General features: G+C 48.3%; 1 protein-coding gene across 50 annotated transcripts in view; it reads right to left on the reverse strand.

Moving 5' to 3' along the window:
- Positions 1–5,868: 5,868 nt before the first annotated feature.
- Positions 5,869–17,498, reverse strand: part of MAP4K4 (mitogen-activated protein kinase kinase kinase kinase 4) — a 183,695-nt gene continuing 172,065 nt past the window's right edge. For all 50 annotated transcript variants that reach the window (XM_080684139.1, XM_080684138.1, XM_080684145.1 and 47 more), the window contains 6 exons: positions 13,949–14,083; positions 11,883–11,983; positions 9,344–9,493; positions 8,666–8,825; positions 7,777–7,916; positions 5,869–6,162 (listed from right to left, as the gene is read on the reverse strand). In XM_080684139.1, the coding sequence (XP_080540265.1) occupies positions 6,079–6,162; positions 7,777–7,916; positions 8,666–8,825; positions 9,344–9,493; positions 11,883–11,983; positions 13,949–14,083 (770 nt within the window). In that variant the 3' untranslated portion in view covers positions 5,869–6,078. The remainder of the gene's footprint in view (positions 6,163–7,776; positions 7,917–8,665; positions 8,826–9,343; positions 9,494–11,882; positions 11,984–13,948; positions 14,084–17,498) is intronic.

Consider the following 17,498-nt stretch of genomic DNA (forward strand, 5'->3'; position numbering starts at 1 on the left):
GTGCCCTGACGAGGAACTGAACCTTCCACCTTTTTGGAAGGTAGGGGGGGAGGGGGCACACAGGACAACCCTTCAACCAACTGTGCCACTGGCCAGGACTGGGCCCCATTTTTATGGCTCACATATGGCAGGACCCATGTCTGGACATGAAGGTGGAATGGATTTTCTTGACAACCGTGAGACATCTCTGACTTCTCAGCAGACCAGGCTCTTGTTGCTCCTACATGGGACCCGCTGTCTCCTGACTGGACACTATTCCTTGGCAGTGGACGGACATCCATCTAAACACTGACCTCCCTCAGGAGCAGCTGCAAAGCCTCCATGTGGCTTCCTTGGCAGTAACCCTTTCCTCGTGGCCTGGAGATGAAGAAAACTGGGGCGGGAGACGTGCAGCGTTAAACCCTAAACCCACACCAATACCTTTTCCTTGCTTTCCATACTGGCACCCCCCTGCTCACAGCTGGAAACTGGGGTGCAGGGGCTGGGAACGTGCGCTCCGTTTTTTCCAAACTTAAACTTCTTCTAACGCCACTTCTTCAAAATAGACTCGCTCAGGCCATGGTATTTTGTGGAAGAGCCACACTCAAGGGGCCAAAGAGCCGCATGTGGCTTGTGAGCCACGGTTTGGCAACCACTGCCCCAGACCAAGGGAGCCACCTCGCCTGGTCTGAGCAGCAAGCCTTGCCCTTCCCGGGGGTGGGGGAGCAGGAAGGGGGCCATTCTGTAGGTGCTGAATTAGGGCTGGGGAGTCCACCGGGAAGCTGGTCACGCTCCCAGGAAGTCCCCATTGCCTGGACCAGAACAGTCACCAGTTTGAAAAAGGCTCCGACAAAAAATTATTCATTTCTGCAGATTCTTTTAAGTTTTGAAAATGAACTGTTATTAAGCATTGACTCGATAATCTTTCAAGGTGTGTGTGCACAGTGTGGGGCACCTGTGTATCTAGTCTCAGAGCGCCTCAGGGATCTCCTCCCCATTTGACAGGCTGGACCGGCCCCACTGGGCCGCCCACTCCACCTGCCTGCAGTGGTGACTGACCCTTCATTCAGGAGACACTGTCCCTGCAGTCGCCCACTGTCCTTGGCGCTACCATCTGGCACCTTGCCCAGCAGCCCCTCCTTACTTGATCTCCCCCCAAATACATTTACGGGGACAAGTGCAGACTGCGTCTTCCCTCCCACAGATGGAGGCATGTGTAACACAGCCCGACCACTGCTGTGCACGCAAACACAAGGTAGTTGCTAGCTTCATCCTTGTTGGAAACCCCAGACTAGGACAATTCATTGAATCCTTAGTTTACATAATTCTAATTTTCTTGTTACCTTTTCTTTGAACCAGTCTTTATGGGAATTTGTTTGAGGTCTTCCCAGGTGGGTCCCCACCTGTGATGAGCTGCAGTGGGTCTAGACCCTGGGGGCCCAGCCGAGCGTGGTCTTGCAGGCAGCCTTGCTGCTCCCTCGCATGCCCACTCCCAGGAGCTCCCTGGCAGCCACCTGTGGTTTCAGCTCAGAAGCGGCGATCTGTCCCCATGGAGCTCGGGCCTGACACCCAGAAGGCCCTGAGCACACTTTCAAGGCCCCCCTAGGTGGCTCCTTGCATCTCCTCTGAGGAGCCAGCACCTCAGGACCACTCAGCACTGTGGTTGCTCAACTTGGTATTTGGACCAAAAAGAAACCAGGTTCCCAGTTCACCAGCACTCACACTTACTCAACCAGGCTCCCTCCAAGAGGTAAGACACCAGGTGGCCTTCCAGGAGGCAGCGTTGAGGAAACACCCTCAGTGCCAGTACAATATAGAGGTGCCCACAGGACCAGCCTTCTGAAATGTGGCCATTGTAAGTACTGACTTGCCCAGGATAAAATTGGACCTGGCTCAGCAGGCCCTGCTCTCATGGGGTGAGTACACTTCAGTGAGAGGGACCCAGGCCTCAAACATCAGAGAGAACGCTCACAGTCCCCAACTTCCTGGCACCAGAGGCTTGCTCTCAGTGGGCAAGCGAGCTTTCAGAACAGTCCCCAGTTCAAAACTGGACCCCCACCCCTGACCTGGAATGAGCCCCGTGTTTAGCATCCACCTCTTGGGAGGAAGGGAACCACGGAGTTGCTAAGCTCAGACTGGAACATCTCTCAGCAGGAAGCCGGCTCTGGGACTGCTCATTCTCCAAAGGTCAACTCCCTGGCTTCCATTTGAGGCTGGGACCTGGCTGCCATGAGTGGCTGGTCCTGAGGCTGAAGGAGGGCGGCAGGGACTGAGGTTCGGACCAAGGATGGCCAAGCAAAGAAACGAAGTGCTAGGCCAGTTGTCGGCAAACCCATTAGTCAAAAGAGCCAAATATCAACAGTACAACGATTGAAATTTCTTTTGAGAGCCAAATTTTTTAAACTTAAACTTCTTCTAATGCCACTTCTTCAAAACAGACTCGCCCAGGCTGTGGTATTTTGTGGAAGAGCCACACTCAAGGGGCCAAAGAACCGCGTGTGGCTTGCGAGCCGCAGTTTGCCGACCACTGTGCTAGGCCATCCACAGCACTGGCGAACCCATCACAAATCAACATGCCAGTCACCAGGATGCACAGTGTGACTCCATCCACAGGAGATGCCCAGAGGCAGGTAAGACTAGTGGTTGCTTAGTTACTAGCATGGGAAGTCGGGGGAGGAGGGGATAATGGCAAATGGGTGTGGATGACTTCTTGGGATAATAAAAATGACTCAAGGCCACTAAACTACTTTAAATGGGTGAATTGTATGGTATGCAAATTAGATCTCAATAAAGCTGTTAAAAAAATTTAGTATCATTTGTCGCAAAAACAGTTGCTGAATATTGGTTTCTGAGGTTTTTAGTTATGTCCGACTTCCACACAAGTTTAAGGAGTGGAAGTGCTTGCCCAAACTTGATGCAGGTCCTCCCAGAGTCTCTGTGGGCATGCTCAGCATTTTATGACTTAGACCAAACCAGGAGTGAGAATTTTACAAGCTGAACCATCACATTCAAATTTCCTGTACTGAGCAAACCAGGAGGAAGACTTAGAATCAAGGGCCTTCCTGGCCTGTGGGGACAGTGGCCCGAGGCAGCAGAGACAGCAATGCCGCTTCCCTGCCAGTGACCAATGGCGCTGGGGTCAGTACTGGGCCGCTTTTGTCCACCGCTTCCTGCAGGTGGCTCTTAGCCAACGCAGGAGTGGGCCCAGCAGGAACGGTGCCCCACCACCAGCATGTACCGGAGTTACCCCCAAACATCACCGTCTGCAACACACACGGCAGAAAAAGAAAACCCATACTCATGTGGCCTGGCTAGTTTTATTTTCAGCTCCGAAAAATAACATTTCTAGGATGAAGTGCAAAGGAGCTGGTTTATTAACATTTAACTGATAACAGCGTACCACCTCTCTAACTCCAAGGCTTGGGCAAAGTGCGGAAGGCAAGGGCAGGGCCCAGACGCATCCGGGGGTCATTCCTGCTGACCCGGGGGACCACCGGGCACAGCCAGCGACCTGACACCCAGGAGCCGTGTTAGACGCGTCATTAGTGCTGCGCCCCTTGAGAAAGGGCTACTGTAACTGCCCTCGTAGGTGCAGACAACATGATCTACTTTCTGACCCAATTCAGACTTGCAAAACAAAACCGTTCTTTCCTGAAGGACCAGCTTCACTCCTTTTTGTCTTCAAAAAACATGGTGCTCAAGAGCTCACGACCAATTTCATTCCAGATCTTTGAACAAATGTTTGCGACTTCCCAGCCCATGCTGGGGATCCCTGGGCAGCCTGCTGTGCAAGGGGTGTGGGAGTCGCCCTGGCGCGGGGTGCTGGGGAAGGTGTGCATGAAATATGGGTCCTTATGGGAAGGAAACATTCTGAAAGAACAGAATACATTTGAAAATAGGTGTCATTTTTACTTTATTTAATAGAAAAAATGGGGGAGAACAACAGTAATTTTCATAATTCACAGAAGTTAGCACGGAAGAGAAGGCTGCGCCTGGCCCCACCGTGCAGCTGTGCGGCTGGCGAATCCGCTGTGGTCGGTCAGGCGCGTTACTGTTTAGCACACTGATAACTGGCAAAATTAGGGATTATGAATCACCAAAAGTGAACTATAGCTAGGGCAAAAACCTAAATAACCCATTAAAAAAGTCAATTAAAAATAATCCATAAATATGTGATGCACGTTAGTGTAGCAAACCCTTTTGTAAACATTCTCTCCAACACAACACGTGCCTGAGAACGAAGGGAACACTGCCCGCACACAGGGTGGCTGACCTGCGCAGGCTGACCCGGCGGGCGCTGGTGTGAAGGCTCCGCACCACCCTCAGGTCCCGCATTTAACGGGAGCATCATAATACTGCTTTCTTTTGTAATTTTGCCATCTTGGCACTTTTGTGAATCACCCTTTAAAGGAACAAAATCATCCCTTCTCTAGAAGAATGCGATTCTAACAGCTCACAATCATTTATGGAGAAACCCAATTGGGCACCTGCTTCAAGCGGTAGCAAGTCTGGCTGACAAGGCCCAGGCAGTGACATCATGGAGGGCACACACCAACCCACCCGCAGGAACAAGTGGCCAGCTGAGCACGGGACCTGAGGCCCAGCAACGAATCCAATTCCCTTCAACTCAAACCCGAGTGTCGGTGGGTTAGCTCCGCAGCCTGTGAATCGCCTGTGGTGCCAGCGGCCCCAGGCAGCATGGTGCCCGGGCCACAGGCAGGACCATGGGCAGGACCACAGCCGAGTGTGGCTCTTTTCCGCTGACATCCTCAGAGGAACAGTGACAGGAAGCCAGGAACAAAAGATTACCCAAGACATTATCACAAGTGCCATGAACATGTTCATGAAGTAAAGTTGGTTTAAAAGACAGAGAACAAGAGGATGAGAGAACAGAAGCCAGGACTCTGCCATTATGCGCCCGGAATCCAGGACGCTGCGTCTCATGCATAAGCAGGATTGCCACGTTCTCGAACCAGTGCCAGCGCATTGTGTTTCAGAAAGGCTAACCCCCACCCGGAGGCCCCTGCAGCACCGGACAGTCGGTGTGCCTGTCTCAGACGACGCCTGTCTGCTACCTGCCCGCCTGCACAGGGCGGGGACACTGGTCTCGGAACAGCCGCCCACCACGGTGAACTCCGCAGTGCCCACATACAGTCAGACTTCACCCTGATCGTTTTGGTATTAAGATTAAATTAAGCATTAATGTTTTCCTCCAAAAACATAGAAACTAAACCACCTCTTAATGCATTAAAAACAATGAGGTAGGAAAAAAAACCAAACATGTGGTTGGAAACATTTTTTTTCCTCTGCAAGTGCAGACAGTGGTAAAACCTGTCGCACATCTAGGTTTAAACAGAAACTAGCCCTCAAGCGGAGGCAGCGCTGACACTGTCACACAGCGAAGTTCTGGCCACAACACGGAAGCACACATTTCCTTTTTCTTTTCCAAAACCATCTGCACATGATTCAGGCAAAACCTGGCACGTAGAAAAATGACTGAGCTCTCGGTGAAACCAACAAAATATGCAAAGAAACAAAATGGGACCCCTTCACCCACCCTACCTGCCTCCCTAGACCCACCCACAAAAGTTATCTAGTAACTGTCTTTCACATTTTATAAATATTAACTTCTTAAACCTGCCCCTTCTTCTTCGTCCACATATTGTCACATTACAAAAAGAAAGGTCAATTAAATACATTGTTAATGTTACTCTAGCAAATCTGCTCTTGCTTCTGCAACCTGCTCATTGAGACCCCACTGGCCACCATGCCCGCCCAGCGCTGCAGCCACAGACCCCACAGTCACTCCAAGGGATTCTGGCTGGAGGAAAGGTGTTTGCTTTCTGGTCTGGTCTGATGCTCGATCCCAAACACTATAGCACCTGATGGTAGAGTCTGAACAGCACCAGCTGCATTGCAGCCTGATTTATTTTTAAAGAAAAAAAAAGTTTAAAAAGATTGGGGACAAACTGGTAGGGAGAGCAGGAAGGAGGAGGAGAGCCGAGGGGTCTGCGCACGGTCCTGCTGCCGGGGCACGCGGTGCTCCGGCCAAGCTTCTGAGCCCTCGGGTCTGAAGACGGCAGCGGTCGGGCTGCGGCTCTACCAGCTCAGGAGGGAGGTCCTGCCCAACGTCATGAAGTAGACCTGGCTGCTGCCGCCCGACCGCACAGAAGCAAAGAACACCTGTGAGCAAGAGAGGAGGGGGTCAGCAGCAGATCCTGCGGGGCTCCGGGCCACACGGCACCACCCGCTGCCCACCGCCCACGTGAGGGGCGAACCCTAAGGGCTCCTTCTACAGGAAAGCTGGGAGAACGCCAATGTTTCATTTATAAGGAATGGCCACCTGCAGCCAATGTGTATTACAACTAGGAAGGCGGATCAGTCAAACAACTCCTTGTACACAGTCATATTGTGAGAACGTCAAAAGAAAAGAAGGGTGTTCCTGAAATTGGGCTGTTTCTTCCACCGCCACGTGCACGCCTCCTAAAAGACACCTGTGCTTAGAAAGCTCAATGAGGTTACCCATTTCCAAGTTGCCGGGAAACAGCACAGAGTGTGGCCCCATGGAGAACACAAGGCTGGGTGGGATTCATGGGTCGCGGGGCCGTCTCAAGGCCCCAGAGAGCTCCCTGTGTGGCTGGAGAAGCACATGCTAGCCTGGCTGAGAGCCATGCGCCCGGGACACTGAAGGGAACCTAGGAACGCAGACTGTCCATCCCCCTTTTCCGAAAACTGCCTGTCATCATGGAGATGAACAGCCTTGTTGCTGAAACAACCTGGTCCCGGAAGCGCCCTTCTTGACCCCCAGCTGCCTGGCCTGTAACCCTATACCTTGCCCACTGCCCATGCCTGTGACACCTACTTCCCCACGTAATCTCTGTCCTTCCACCCGACATGAGTGGCTGCTATGGGAAGGAGTAGAGAAGATTTTTCTGGATGCCCTGGTGCTGGCATTATTGGAATAAACGCTCATGTATGATTAAACAAAAAGAAAGCTCAATGGACAACGGGGGAGGACTCCTCAGCAAGCTGTTTTTCTCTTTTAAAAAATTAAGCTAAAATGTACTCGTTATTTCATGACTATAAAGTTACTCAGTTTGTACCTTTTATAAACTTTGAGGGCATGCCATCATGAGTGATAAAGTTATTTAACGGAAGTTCAAAGAAGCTTAAACTTACAGCCACATTAAACACACGTGGGAAATACAAGCCAGAAAGCTGGGCAGATCCCGGGTAGGACCTAAGGCAGTGTGGGTTCTCCAGGTAAACATTTGGGAGATGGCCCTTCAGGTCGCAGGCAAGGGGCGGGTGGGGGTGGGCGCGGTGCGAGGGCTGCTGAGGGCCGACAGCTTCTGTCGCATACAAACTCTCCTTCCCCTCAGAAGCCAGCCACAGGCTGTCGATGGGTCGCCCTTCTCAGGATGAGGACTGGCTGCCGTGGGTGCCGGGTGCTTTCCCGAGTGAACAGCAGAGAAGGCTGGGCTTGGGGAGACCCGCCTGCCTTGCTGTCCCATGCCCTGGCCATGACTGCCCCGTTCCAAAGCTGGTTGGGGGAGGGACACCCTGGGCGAGTAGGACAGGAGAAGTCAGGATGTGGTCAGCTGTGGAAAAGGAAGGCTCTGTACTGGGGCTCAGTGCCCTAGGGCTCATGTGCGAGGGGCTTGTAAACATGTCTACAAATCCACTCCTGAAAAGTTCCTCATGCACTCACGTGGGAATCTATCAAAACCCTAGGGAAAGCTTCGAACCCCAGGAGACAGCAGCCATTGCGGAAGGATGCAGCGAGAACGCGGGTACCTTGTCGTTGCGCTCACACAGGAATTTCAGTCTCTGAGCCCTTTTGTGCATGAACACGCCATCCAGGTGGCCCGTCTCCACAGACCGGATCTCTATGGCCTTCTCGCCCCAGCCCATCGTCTGATTGGATCGAATATAAGCTTTGGAGAGGCAAAATCACATATTGTTAAAAATAAGGAAATAGCCTTTAAAAGATGCTGCTTATGTAATACACGCACACGCATGCACGCATACACACATGCACGAGCCCCTAAACAACTAGCATTTAAGAGCTTTGCTGTTTCAGGAGCTCTGCCTTTGCCAGCTCCCGGCCTATCCTGGGACGCTGTCATTTGAATCAATGGTTGAATCTATTCGTTTCCCTGAGGCCTGTCTTGAGGCTTGAGGAGGACCACTAAGGTGATGGCCTAATGCCGCATTTCCATGAACCCGCCCTGAGGGAGGCAGGAGGAAGGCCTGGCTGGGACAAGGCAGTGCCTCCACTGCAGCAAAGCCCAGCTGTCTGAGCCTAAAAAAACCAGAGAATGCCAGCGCCCTGCCCCTGCCTTGGCGTGAACATTCCTGGAACAGAGGCCGTGCTCCTGGTGCCTCTCGGCCATGGGCAGGTGGCCAACACACCGCCTGCCTCCCCTCTTCCCACAGTCAGCCAACATGTCCCACTTCCCCTGAATGGCTTAAGAATTAAATGAAGGACTGTCAACAACAAGAGTTTTAAAACGTGTTAAACAATTATTTGGATTTTGTTCTGTAGCAGTCCCCTGGTCTACAGTCTAACTCCCCACTGTGCACACCAACCACTCTGCTAACAAACACATGCAGTTTCCAAGAACGTGCTACTCCCATGGCTGCTGCGCCGTCCTGGGCGCCACGCCGCCCAGAGCGCACGCACCGACGGAGGTGGGCATCTCGCCCCATTGCAGCACCACGTCCTTGGTGATGCGGCCGTAAGTGTTCACGTAGACGCCCTCGTCCTCGTAGCACACCAGCAGCTCCATGCCGTCGGTGTTGGGCAGAATGATGATCGCGTGGGGCTTGATGCTGCACTGGATCTGCGGGGACACAGGGCAGAGGTTCGTGGCCACTGCCATCCCTGCGGAAGGGCTCGGAAGCTGTCTCGGAGAACGCACAGGCTCACACTCCTGGTGACAAACCCAGCAACTGGATCACATTTGGGGAAACCCCTGCAACCTCTATCCCAGCTACTTTTTTCAGGTCATATACTCTTGAGTTCCCGTGCTCTGAGGTCCCTAGATCACACGATTGTGGGCTCCATTTAAGAAATTATGGTCCTCAAAGCACTTCCCACCCAGGGGTGTTTGACCACCAGCGACTGCCCCCACCCACCCACTGTTAGTCACAGCAGGGCCGAGGGTTCCAGAGGGCTGCAGAGCCGGGGGCATGGCCCGCGTGTCCCCGAGAGCATGGGCTGTGACACGGCACGCCACCTAAATACTCACCCCCAGGCCAGGGAAGAAGGAGTCCCTGCTGTGTTAGTTCACTAAGCAGAGTAAAGAAAGTTAGGACAGAACGAAGCAGCCAGCCAAGCACAGAGTGGGCTCTTTCTTACGTGTGTCGGCAAATAAATGTCATAGACGGATCCCGAATCCACGTCCACGGCATGGAAGCCGGCGGAGGACCCGTAGATCACCTTCAGCCTCTGGCCCTCCTCCACCGTGAGGTCCACCAGCAGTGGTCGGTGCGCTAGGTCCGCGAACGACTGCAGCACAAACAGGCGGGAGGAGCCGTGAGGCACAGCGGGCCCCCGCCCTGCAGTGACTAAGTCACCTGCCACAGCCAGAGCAAAACACTCTTCCAAAAGCCTTTCATTCAACATGCTTCTGTCTGTTGACGAAAACCTAGAAAACACGTCTTCTGGAAGCCACGTCCCAAATTCTCCTTCCCTAGTCCGAGAGTTCTGCTGTCACTCCCTGTCCCGTCCCTCTGCATGTCTCAGTGCAGGCCGAGGGAGAGCCAGGCTCTGCAGCACACCCTCAGCTGTTCTAACAGGTCATGAACAGAGAGCACTGCCAGAGCACCGAGGCTTTGCCTGGACTGCGACTTTCACCTCTAACCAGGGGTGCAGTGACAAAAGGCTCTAACACACGGGCCTGGAGGGCCTAGCTCTTCATTGATATCAGTACCTACAGCTCCCAAGACAGATTTAAATAAGATACTCAAAGCAACTAGTACAGCACCTGTAACATAGAGAATATATTAAGAGCCGACCTCAGATGATTATAATTTCATAACCAATTACTTTCATTCAATAATATGTAAATTTATTTATTTTTTAAAATATATTTTTATTGATTTCAGAGAGTAAGGGAGAGAGATAGATAGAAACATAAATGATGAAAATCATTGATCTGTTGCCTCCTGCACGCCCCCTACTGGGGAGTGAGCCCACAACCTGGGCATGTGCCCTTAACAGGAATCGAACCCGGTATTCTTCAGTCCACAGGCGGACACTCTATCCACCAAGCCAAACCAGTTAGGGCTGTAGATTTATTTTTTAAGCAAATATGATAACCCCATTTAGCCAACTCTACTGGGAATCAAACAATAAGCAATCTAAATATGTCAATTTCCCTAATAATTAAAGGTGATTTATCCTAAATAAAATATGTCAAAACTATTTTTTTTAAATAAGTAAATAGAATCATTTTGGATGAAAAATTCTTAAATTCTCACCCTACACTAAAGAGACACAGAGGCTATGCTTAAGGTTTTGTGTCTAATATTAGAAATGATGTTATTAACACATTGCAGACCAGTAGTTTTATTGCTAGCTTCACCCAGCGGCCAGATAAGTTTCTTTTGAATGACTACAAAAACATTTTACATAAATGTTAAAGGCACACTTTAAAATTAAATACCCATTGCATCTTGAAGTTATTTATTACATGTTCTTACAAGCTAATATCTTTTTAAAGCATGAACTTCGTAAAACACTGTATAATGTGAAGCGAGAATTCTTGTGATCTGTCCACAGTGTGTTAAGTTAGGTATTTACAATATCTAATGTCACAGTACTATTATTTTAATTAAAAATTTCATAAATTTATATCTAGTACAAACTCTAAAATTATTATTTTATATTTTATTGATTTTTTACAGAGAGGAAGGGAGAGGGATAGAGAGTTAGAAACATCGATGAGAGAGAAACATCGATCAGCTGCCTCCTGCACACCCCCTACTGGGGACATGCCCGCAACCAAGGTATATGCCCTTGACCGGAAATCGAACCTGGGACCTTTCAGTCCGCAGGCTGACGCTCTACCACTGAGCCAAACCGGTTTCGGCTAAAATTATTTTTAAAATAGCAAAAATACCCATATAAAATAAAAATACTTTTCTACAATTTTTTTCTTTAAACAAAAATGGTATATTATAGATATTTTAATCTACTTTTCTATTTAGGGTGTAATATTATTCATTCCTGGTGTCATTAATAATTTCTGTAACTTAATTTTTTTATTTTATTTTTTAAGTTCTTGTTAATCCTCACACAAGCATATTTTTCCCATTGATTTTTTTTTCGAGAGAGTGGAAGGGAGGGGAGAAAGACACACAGAGAGAAACACATGGATTGGTTGTCTCCCACATGCATCACCATCGGGGCAGGGGATCAAGCCTACAACCGAGGTATGTGCCCTTGGCCAGAATTGAACCTGGGACCCTTCAATTCTTGGGGTGACGCTCTAACCACTGAGCCCCCGGCTAAGGCTGTAACAATTTTTAACCAGTACTCCACTGAATAGATACACCTTGAAGCTGTCTATTGTTGGGTACTGTTTTGTTATCTACATTAGACACATCCCTGAGGACAGTGGAAGGTCAGTGAGGTGGTGTGCCTCTGCCGTTTCCTGCTGCCACACTGGCAGGGCGACCAGCGTCTGCACGGCACCCGCTCTCCACCCCATGCTGGGCCTGGAGAGCAGAGCTGGGCTTGACGCTAGAGATGGCCGCTCCCGGCAAGTTAGACGCTGTTAGGGACAGCTTTCACATGATCGGTTTTAACTGCCCCGGTTTTTAAACTTGTTCCCTGGCTCGTGGTCGCAGCGCGCATGACTAATGTCACTTTTCAGTGCACTTGATGTTGTTACCTTAAAGGCCATGAACTTGTGGTATGGCTTGGGTGCCCACGCATAAACTTCCACCGAACTCTTCAAAGCAATTACGAGAAATTTGATTCTTTCATATTTTACTGAAAAACCAAATGAGAACACAAGTCAGTATCAACATGGAACTCTAAATTCTTTGGGCTGTCTTCTGCAAACTTTATAAAGATGACTTTTGGTTCATCCAAACCAACAGGAGGAAAATGCTGAGTGAGATCAAGGCTCACAGTTTCAAGTTCTTTGGTGCGTGATTCAGGCTGTTCAATTTGCTGGTTACTACCATTGAGTACTCTCACTTGCTCCTAATCTTATACTGCAAGTATTTAATTACCCGGGGCAATGACAGGCGTAACCCCCAAGTCAAGGGCTCAGTAGCACTTGAAAAGGACAGTGATGAGACTAATCAGTTGAGAATCCCCCAATCACAGCACGAGGCTGTACCAAACACCCACTGGCAGAGGCTGGATTCTCCCTGTTTGTGTAAGAGACCAAGTACCATTCCCAACCACGTCCAGCCCTAGAGAGGCAGTGAGTGCTAGGCTCCCACTAAAGTTCTATACAAAAGAGCAGGAGTGAATAAAGAAACTGTCTCTTCAGCGATCTACACACAGGAAGAGAAGGACGTGTACACACACACCAAATGCCCCATACCTGCTGTTTCAACCTTGTGGAGCGACTCTGCTGAAACAAACACCCGAGGGCCCTGAACACAGGCGTGCACTGGTCTGGGCAGACCCGCAGTCCCTTTGTAAAGGGTCTCTTCCTTTGCATATGAGAGTCAGGCTTGCTAACCTGATGCCTCTCCCTGTTCAATTTCATCTTGCCACCATTCAAATAAGTGACGCATCACGCATCCTTATTTCCAGAAACTGCTTGAGATGCAGTGGGAATGAGCCACAAGAGGGCTCTGCTTGTTTTGATGAAAACCCATTCCCTCCACATGGCCACCTCGAGCACCCCCTGCAGGACAGTCTATCATAAACATTTCAGCTCTTAGGAGCTGTTTCATTAAGTTTAGACTTAGATGAGTTTAGTTACTACACCTCAACAGACAAAAATGTTCCACATAAACACAACCAAGAAAATCCTAATCCCAAGGTCTATGCCAAGGAGACACCAGTACTGTCTGGTATCACTCAGAATCGTTCTAATACTGGCGAGTGCTGTGCCCATCACTGGCCAGGGACTACGGACTGTGGACAGCTCATGTAAGCAAGAAGACAATGCCAACAACAGTGGCATCCTGGCAGCAGAGAACTGCCAGTAGCATGCACTTCATAAACACGGAACTAAAGGAAACGCAGAAGCAGAAGTCAGTGCTCGCAGGCCCCTTATGCTGATAATAATGGTGACACAGACACTTGATCTTTTCAAGCTCCCCCTTCAAATGAAGTATCATAGATCATCTCTCCCATAAAACTTCAATTTGACTAAGCACCATGATTTCCCCTTCATTTCCAATATTTATACTGGTATTTTGATTTTTTAATACACAAAGAAAACGGTTTTTTTGTTTTGTTTTTGTGAGGCGTCATTTCATGGGAACCACAGCATGCATACTAAAAAGAAAAAACAGAGTTGCCATGAGACACCGACTGGCCGGCCAGATTCATTTCCTAGTTAAGAGCGCAGGAGCTTGCACAGTGGACTTAATTCAAAACGCCAAGCACGGCCCTTGGCAAACTCATGCAGGCCCTACCAGGTGCCCAGAACCCAGAGTCCTTGGCCCTCAGTCCTCCAAATCGACCGGTTTCCTTAAAATTCATTTGAACCACATCTTACAGAGAAGAGTGTGGCCTGTCAAAGAGAAAGGGCAGAGACCCTCTCACAGATGAGCTGGGTCGCAGGGGGACAGTGAGCAGGGACAGTGTGTCCTGCTCCAGGTGCACCTGTGTCCAGCCGAGCCTCCAGGATAGGGAGGAGCCTTACAAACGTCACAGGGATGAGCTGTGTGTCAGGACAAGTTTACTTCTAGGGCTTTATGCACACGGATGTTAAATGGAGCACTAATGAAACCCTGGAAAACAAGCCCACGGCCCGCTGCGACTCACCCACTTTATAGTGTACACATCCTTCCAAATCGCCCACGGTGGTCCACCCCTGCTTCTTCTCCACCTCCGGGTCATTGTGAAGGATTTTGTTCCTTAGCCAGGACAAATAGTAGACACGTAACTTATCCTTCTTGCCTAGCAAAACAAATAAAGTAGATATCATCATCAATAACAATAGTCAACAAAAGAAACTTCAATAAACAATAAATATTATCTCCTTAAGGCGCCCCCTTGAGTGTGGCTCTTCCACAAAATACCACGGCCTGGGCGAGTCTATTTTGAAGAAGTGGCGTTAGAAGAAGTGTAAGTTTAAAAAATTTGGCTCTCAAAAGAAATTTCAATCGTTGTACTATTGGTATTTGGCTCTGTTGACTAATGGGTTTGCCGACCACTGCCCTAAGGGAATCATGTGGCAGCAGTTTTACTAGAAATGCAATTCAGAGTCTTCACGGGGACTTTGAAACCCAAGAATTATCACCAGTTATAGCTTGAGTTAAAAGAAAAGATTTTAAAAAGAACTCATACTTATGTAGATGAACAGTGTCAATAAACCACAAAGTAGTACAAACACTTCCACAACAAATAATCAACAGAGCTAGTGAGATGCTTTCACGTATATCATGTTATCTGATTCTCAAAACCCTCCAGCATAGCTATTACTTCCCATTTGGCAGCACAAGGGCTAAATAAATCACCAACGGGGACTTCATCCACAGATGTGTGCCACTAGCATCCAGAATTTGTAAAGAGCTCTTATAAATCAACTGGAAGAGAGATAACCCAATAGAAAGACTGGGCAAGTGACTAGAGCGGGTAGAAGTTATCTCAGATACATACAGAGGTACTTCTCTCAAAAGTCAATAGTGAATGCACGTTAGACACAATGAGGCATAGTGTCATACACCTATCCCTGTCTAGAACTAAAAAGAGAATACTAAAAGCAGGAGACATGGAATAACTAGGAACTTCAATAACTAGCGCTGAAATTTGGGAGAACCACTTTGATAAGCTTGGCGTTATCTATTCAAGTAGGATATATGTATACCTTGCTATGATCCAGTCATTTCTCTCCTAATATACATGTGTGTATAGGAGCTCCCACATACATGAACATTGTTTCTAACAGTCCCACAGAGGAAACAACACGAGTGTTTATCAACAGCAGAATGAGTGTGACATGGTCATCCACAGGAATAAAGAGGAACAAATACAGCTATAAACCATAAACTATAAACAAATACAGCTATAAACTCAGCACCATCTCATGATAAAAATCCAGGCAAACCCTGGCTGGGTGGCTCAGCTGGAGTGTTGGCCCATGTACCGAGAGGTCACCAGCTTGATTCCCTGTCAGAACACATACCTGGGTTGCAGGCTCAATCCCTGGTGGGGGCGTTCAGGAGGCAACCGATTGCTATTTCTCTCTCTCCCCCTCCCTCTCCCTCTCTCCCTTTCTCTCTCTCCAAAATCAACAAAATATGTTTGCTTTTTTTTTTTTTTTAAATATATTTTATTGATTTTTTACAGAGAGGAAGGGAGAGGGATAGAGAGTTAGAAACATCGATGAGAGAGAAACATCGATCAGCTGCCTTCTGCACACCCCCTACTGGGGACGTGCCCGCAACCAAGGTACATGCCCTTGACCGGAATCGAACCTGGAACCTTTCAGTCCGCAGGCCGACGCTCTATCCACTGAGCCAAACCGGTTTTGGCAATATGTTTGCTTTTTAAAAGTCAACTTTTTTCTTATATACTTGCAAAAGCAGTTGGAAATTTGAAACTAAACAGTCTGAAAGGCTACATGCTGTGATTCCAACTGTAACATTCTGAAAAGGGCAAACGCTGAGACAGTGAGAAAGATCAGCTGTTGCAGGGGCGTGGACGAGGGGCAAGTAGGTGGAGCCAGGGGATCCTCAGGGCAGTGAGAATAGTCTGTATGACACTGTCATGGTGGGTAATTACGCATTTGTCAGAACCCACAGAATGCACAACACCAAGAGTGCACCCCAATAGAAACTATGGACTTAAAGTAGCCAGACACAGTCCCCTGGGGTTAGAGTGCACTACTTATGATTTTACCATTAATGTGACTTCAGGTCAATGAAGGCAAAATCAATCGAAGGTGTTAAAGTCAGGGGCATGTTTCTGTCTATGACTGGCAGGCAGCACGAGGGAGTGTCTGGGAGCAGCTGCCCCCTCCACCAGCGCGGGCTGCGTGGGTTCTAACTGACCATCACTGAGCTGTGGACTCAGCATCTGTGGACTTTCTGTACTATGTCTTATACTTTTTAAAATTTGAAGAATTTGGGAGAATATTGAATATGGTGAAACAGAGACCACATAGTTTTATGTAAAGAGTTTTATTCCCATATTGTGAGATATATTTATAGAAAAGAGAAGAAAATACAATAAAATGTTAACAACAGTTATGCCAAAGACTGGAGTAACATTTACGCTAAGTGTTCCTGTTTTTGAAGCTTCTACGTGCAGATTTACTTTCCTCCTGTTTCAGAACCCACTCCCCATCAACACTCAAATTTTAAATGACTGTTTTCTCATTTAAGTGGGATGGCGACATTTTTGCATTTCAACAAACACCTTTACTTACAACCAAAAGCCTATTTGAAAACTAAAATAACTGCAAGAAATTTGTTACATATAAACAAACACAACAAGATTGAGTTAGCAGATAACTAAATCAAAACTAAGACATATTGAAAGTCATAATTTTGCATCCTGTTTGATCCCAGCACTAATACAAGTTATTAGGAAATTACAATCTATGAAACATGAGTACGCATGCCCATGGATAAGCAAGCTACAAAGACATTTGTGAAACACACATACATGAGGGGAAGGGGTGAACGGAAAGATGTACAACAGAAGGCGAGTGAATGTTAGCACAGCTACACAGAGAAGCACTGGGTCTGTAAGACGGGATCATGGGAGAATGTCCAATGATGGGAAGAGCAGGCTGCAAGGTTTGGGCACAGGAATGGAGGGTACACAGGACAGTGGTTCCCGTGGGAGGCGGGAGGCAGAGGGCATGCTAACTGCATGGATAATAGTGTGTTTTAACTTCTACTAAAACCAGCTAATCAGTATATGGTTGACGTATTTTCTCATTTTTATTCTCTGGATGTTTTGAAACATTGCATAACCATTTTTACGCAGATTTCCCTCCGTAAGTGTGTATTTTGAGTGTGTCTATGCTTAAAAGACTGGAAGTTAAAAACTGAAAGGTTAATATACCTTATCTTTGGATGATTTCAGGTTTTACTTCTTCTACTTGCTTCTCTGCAGCAGTTTGTCACTTTCAATAATGAACATTTACTACATAATTTATACTAAAAAAGGTGCTCTTCCTGAGAAGAAACTTATGGTGCTAATTGGTGGAGGAAAAAACACACACACTGCTTTTACTATTGTGGCAGCAGTGCCTTTGCACGACGAGGAGCACGGGAGGAAGCGGCACAGACCTACACGCCGAGGAGCCACAGGGCAGTGTGGATTGTGGTGGTGTCCATGCCCGGGGCTCCCGTGCTTCCCA

Source organism: Plecotus auritus, assembly GCF_963455305.1.
Source record: "Plecotus auritus genome assembly, chromosome: 8".
In the NCBI taxonomy this organism is placed as follows: domain Eukaryota; kingdom Metazoa; phylum Chordata; class Mammalia; order Chiroptera; family Vespertilionidae; genus Plecotus; species Plecotus auritus.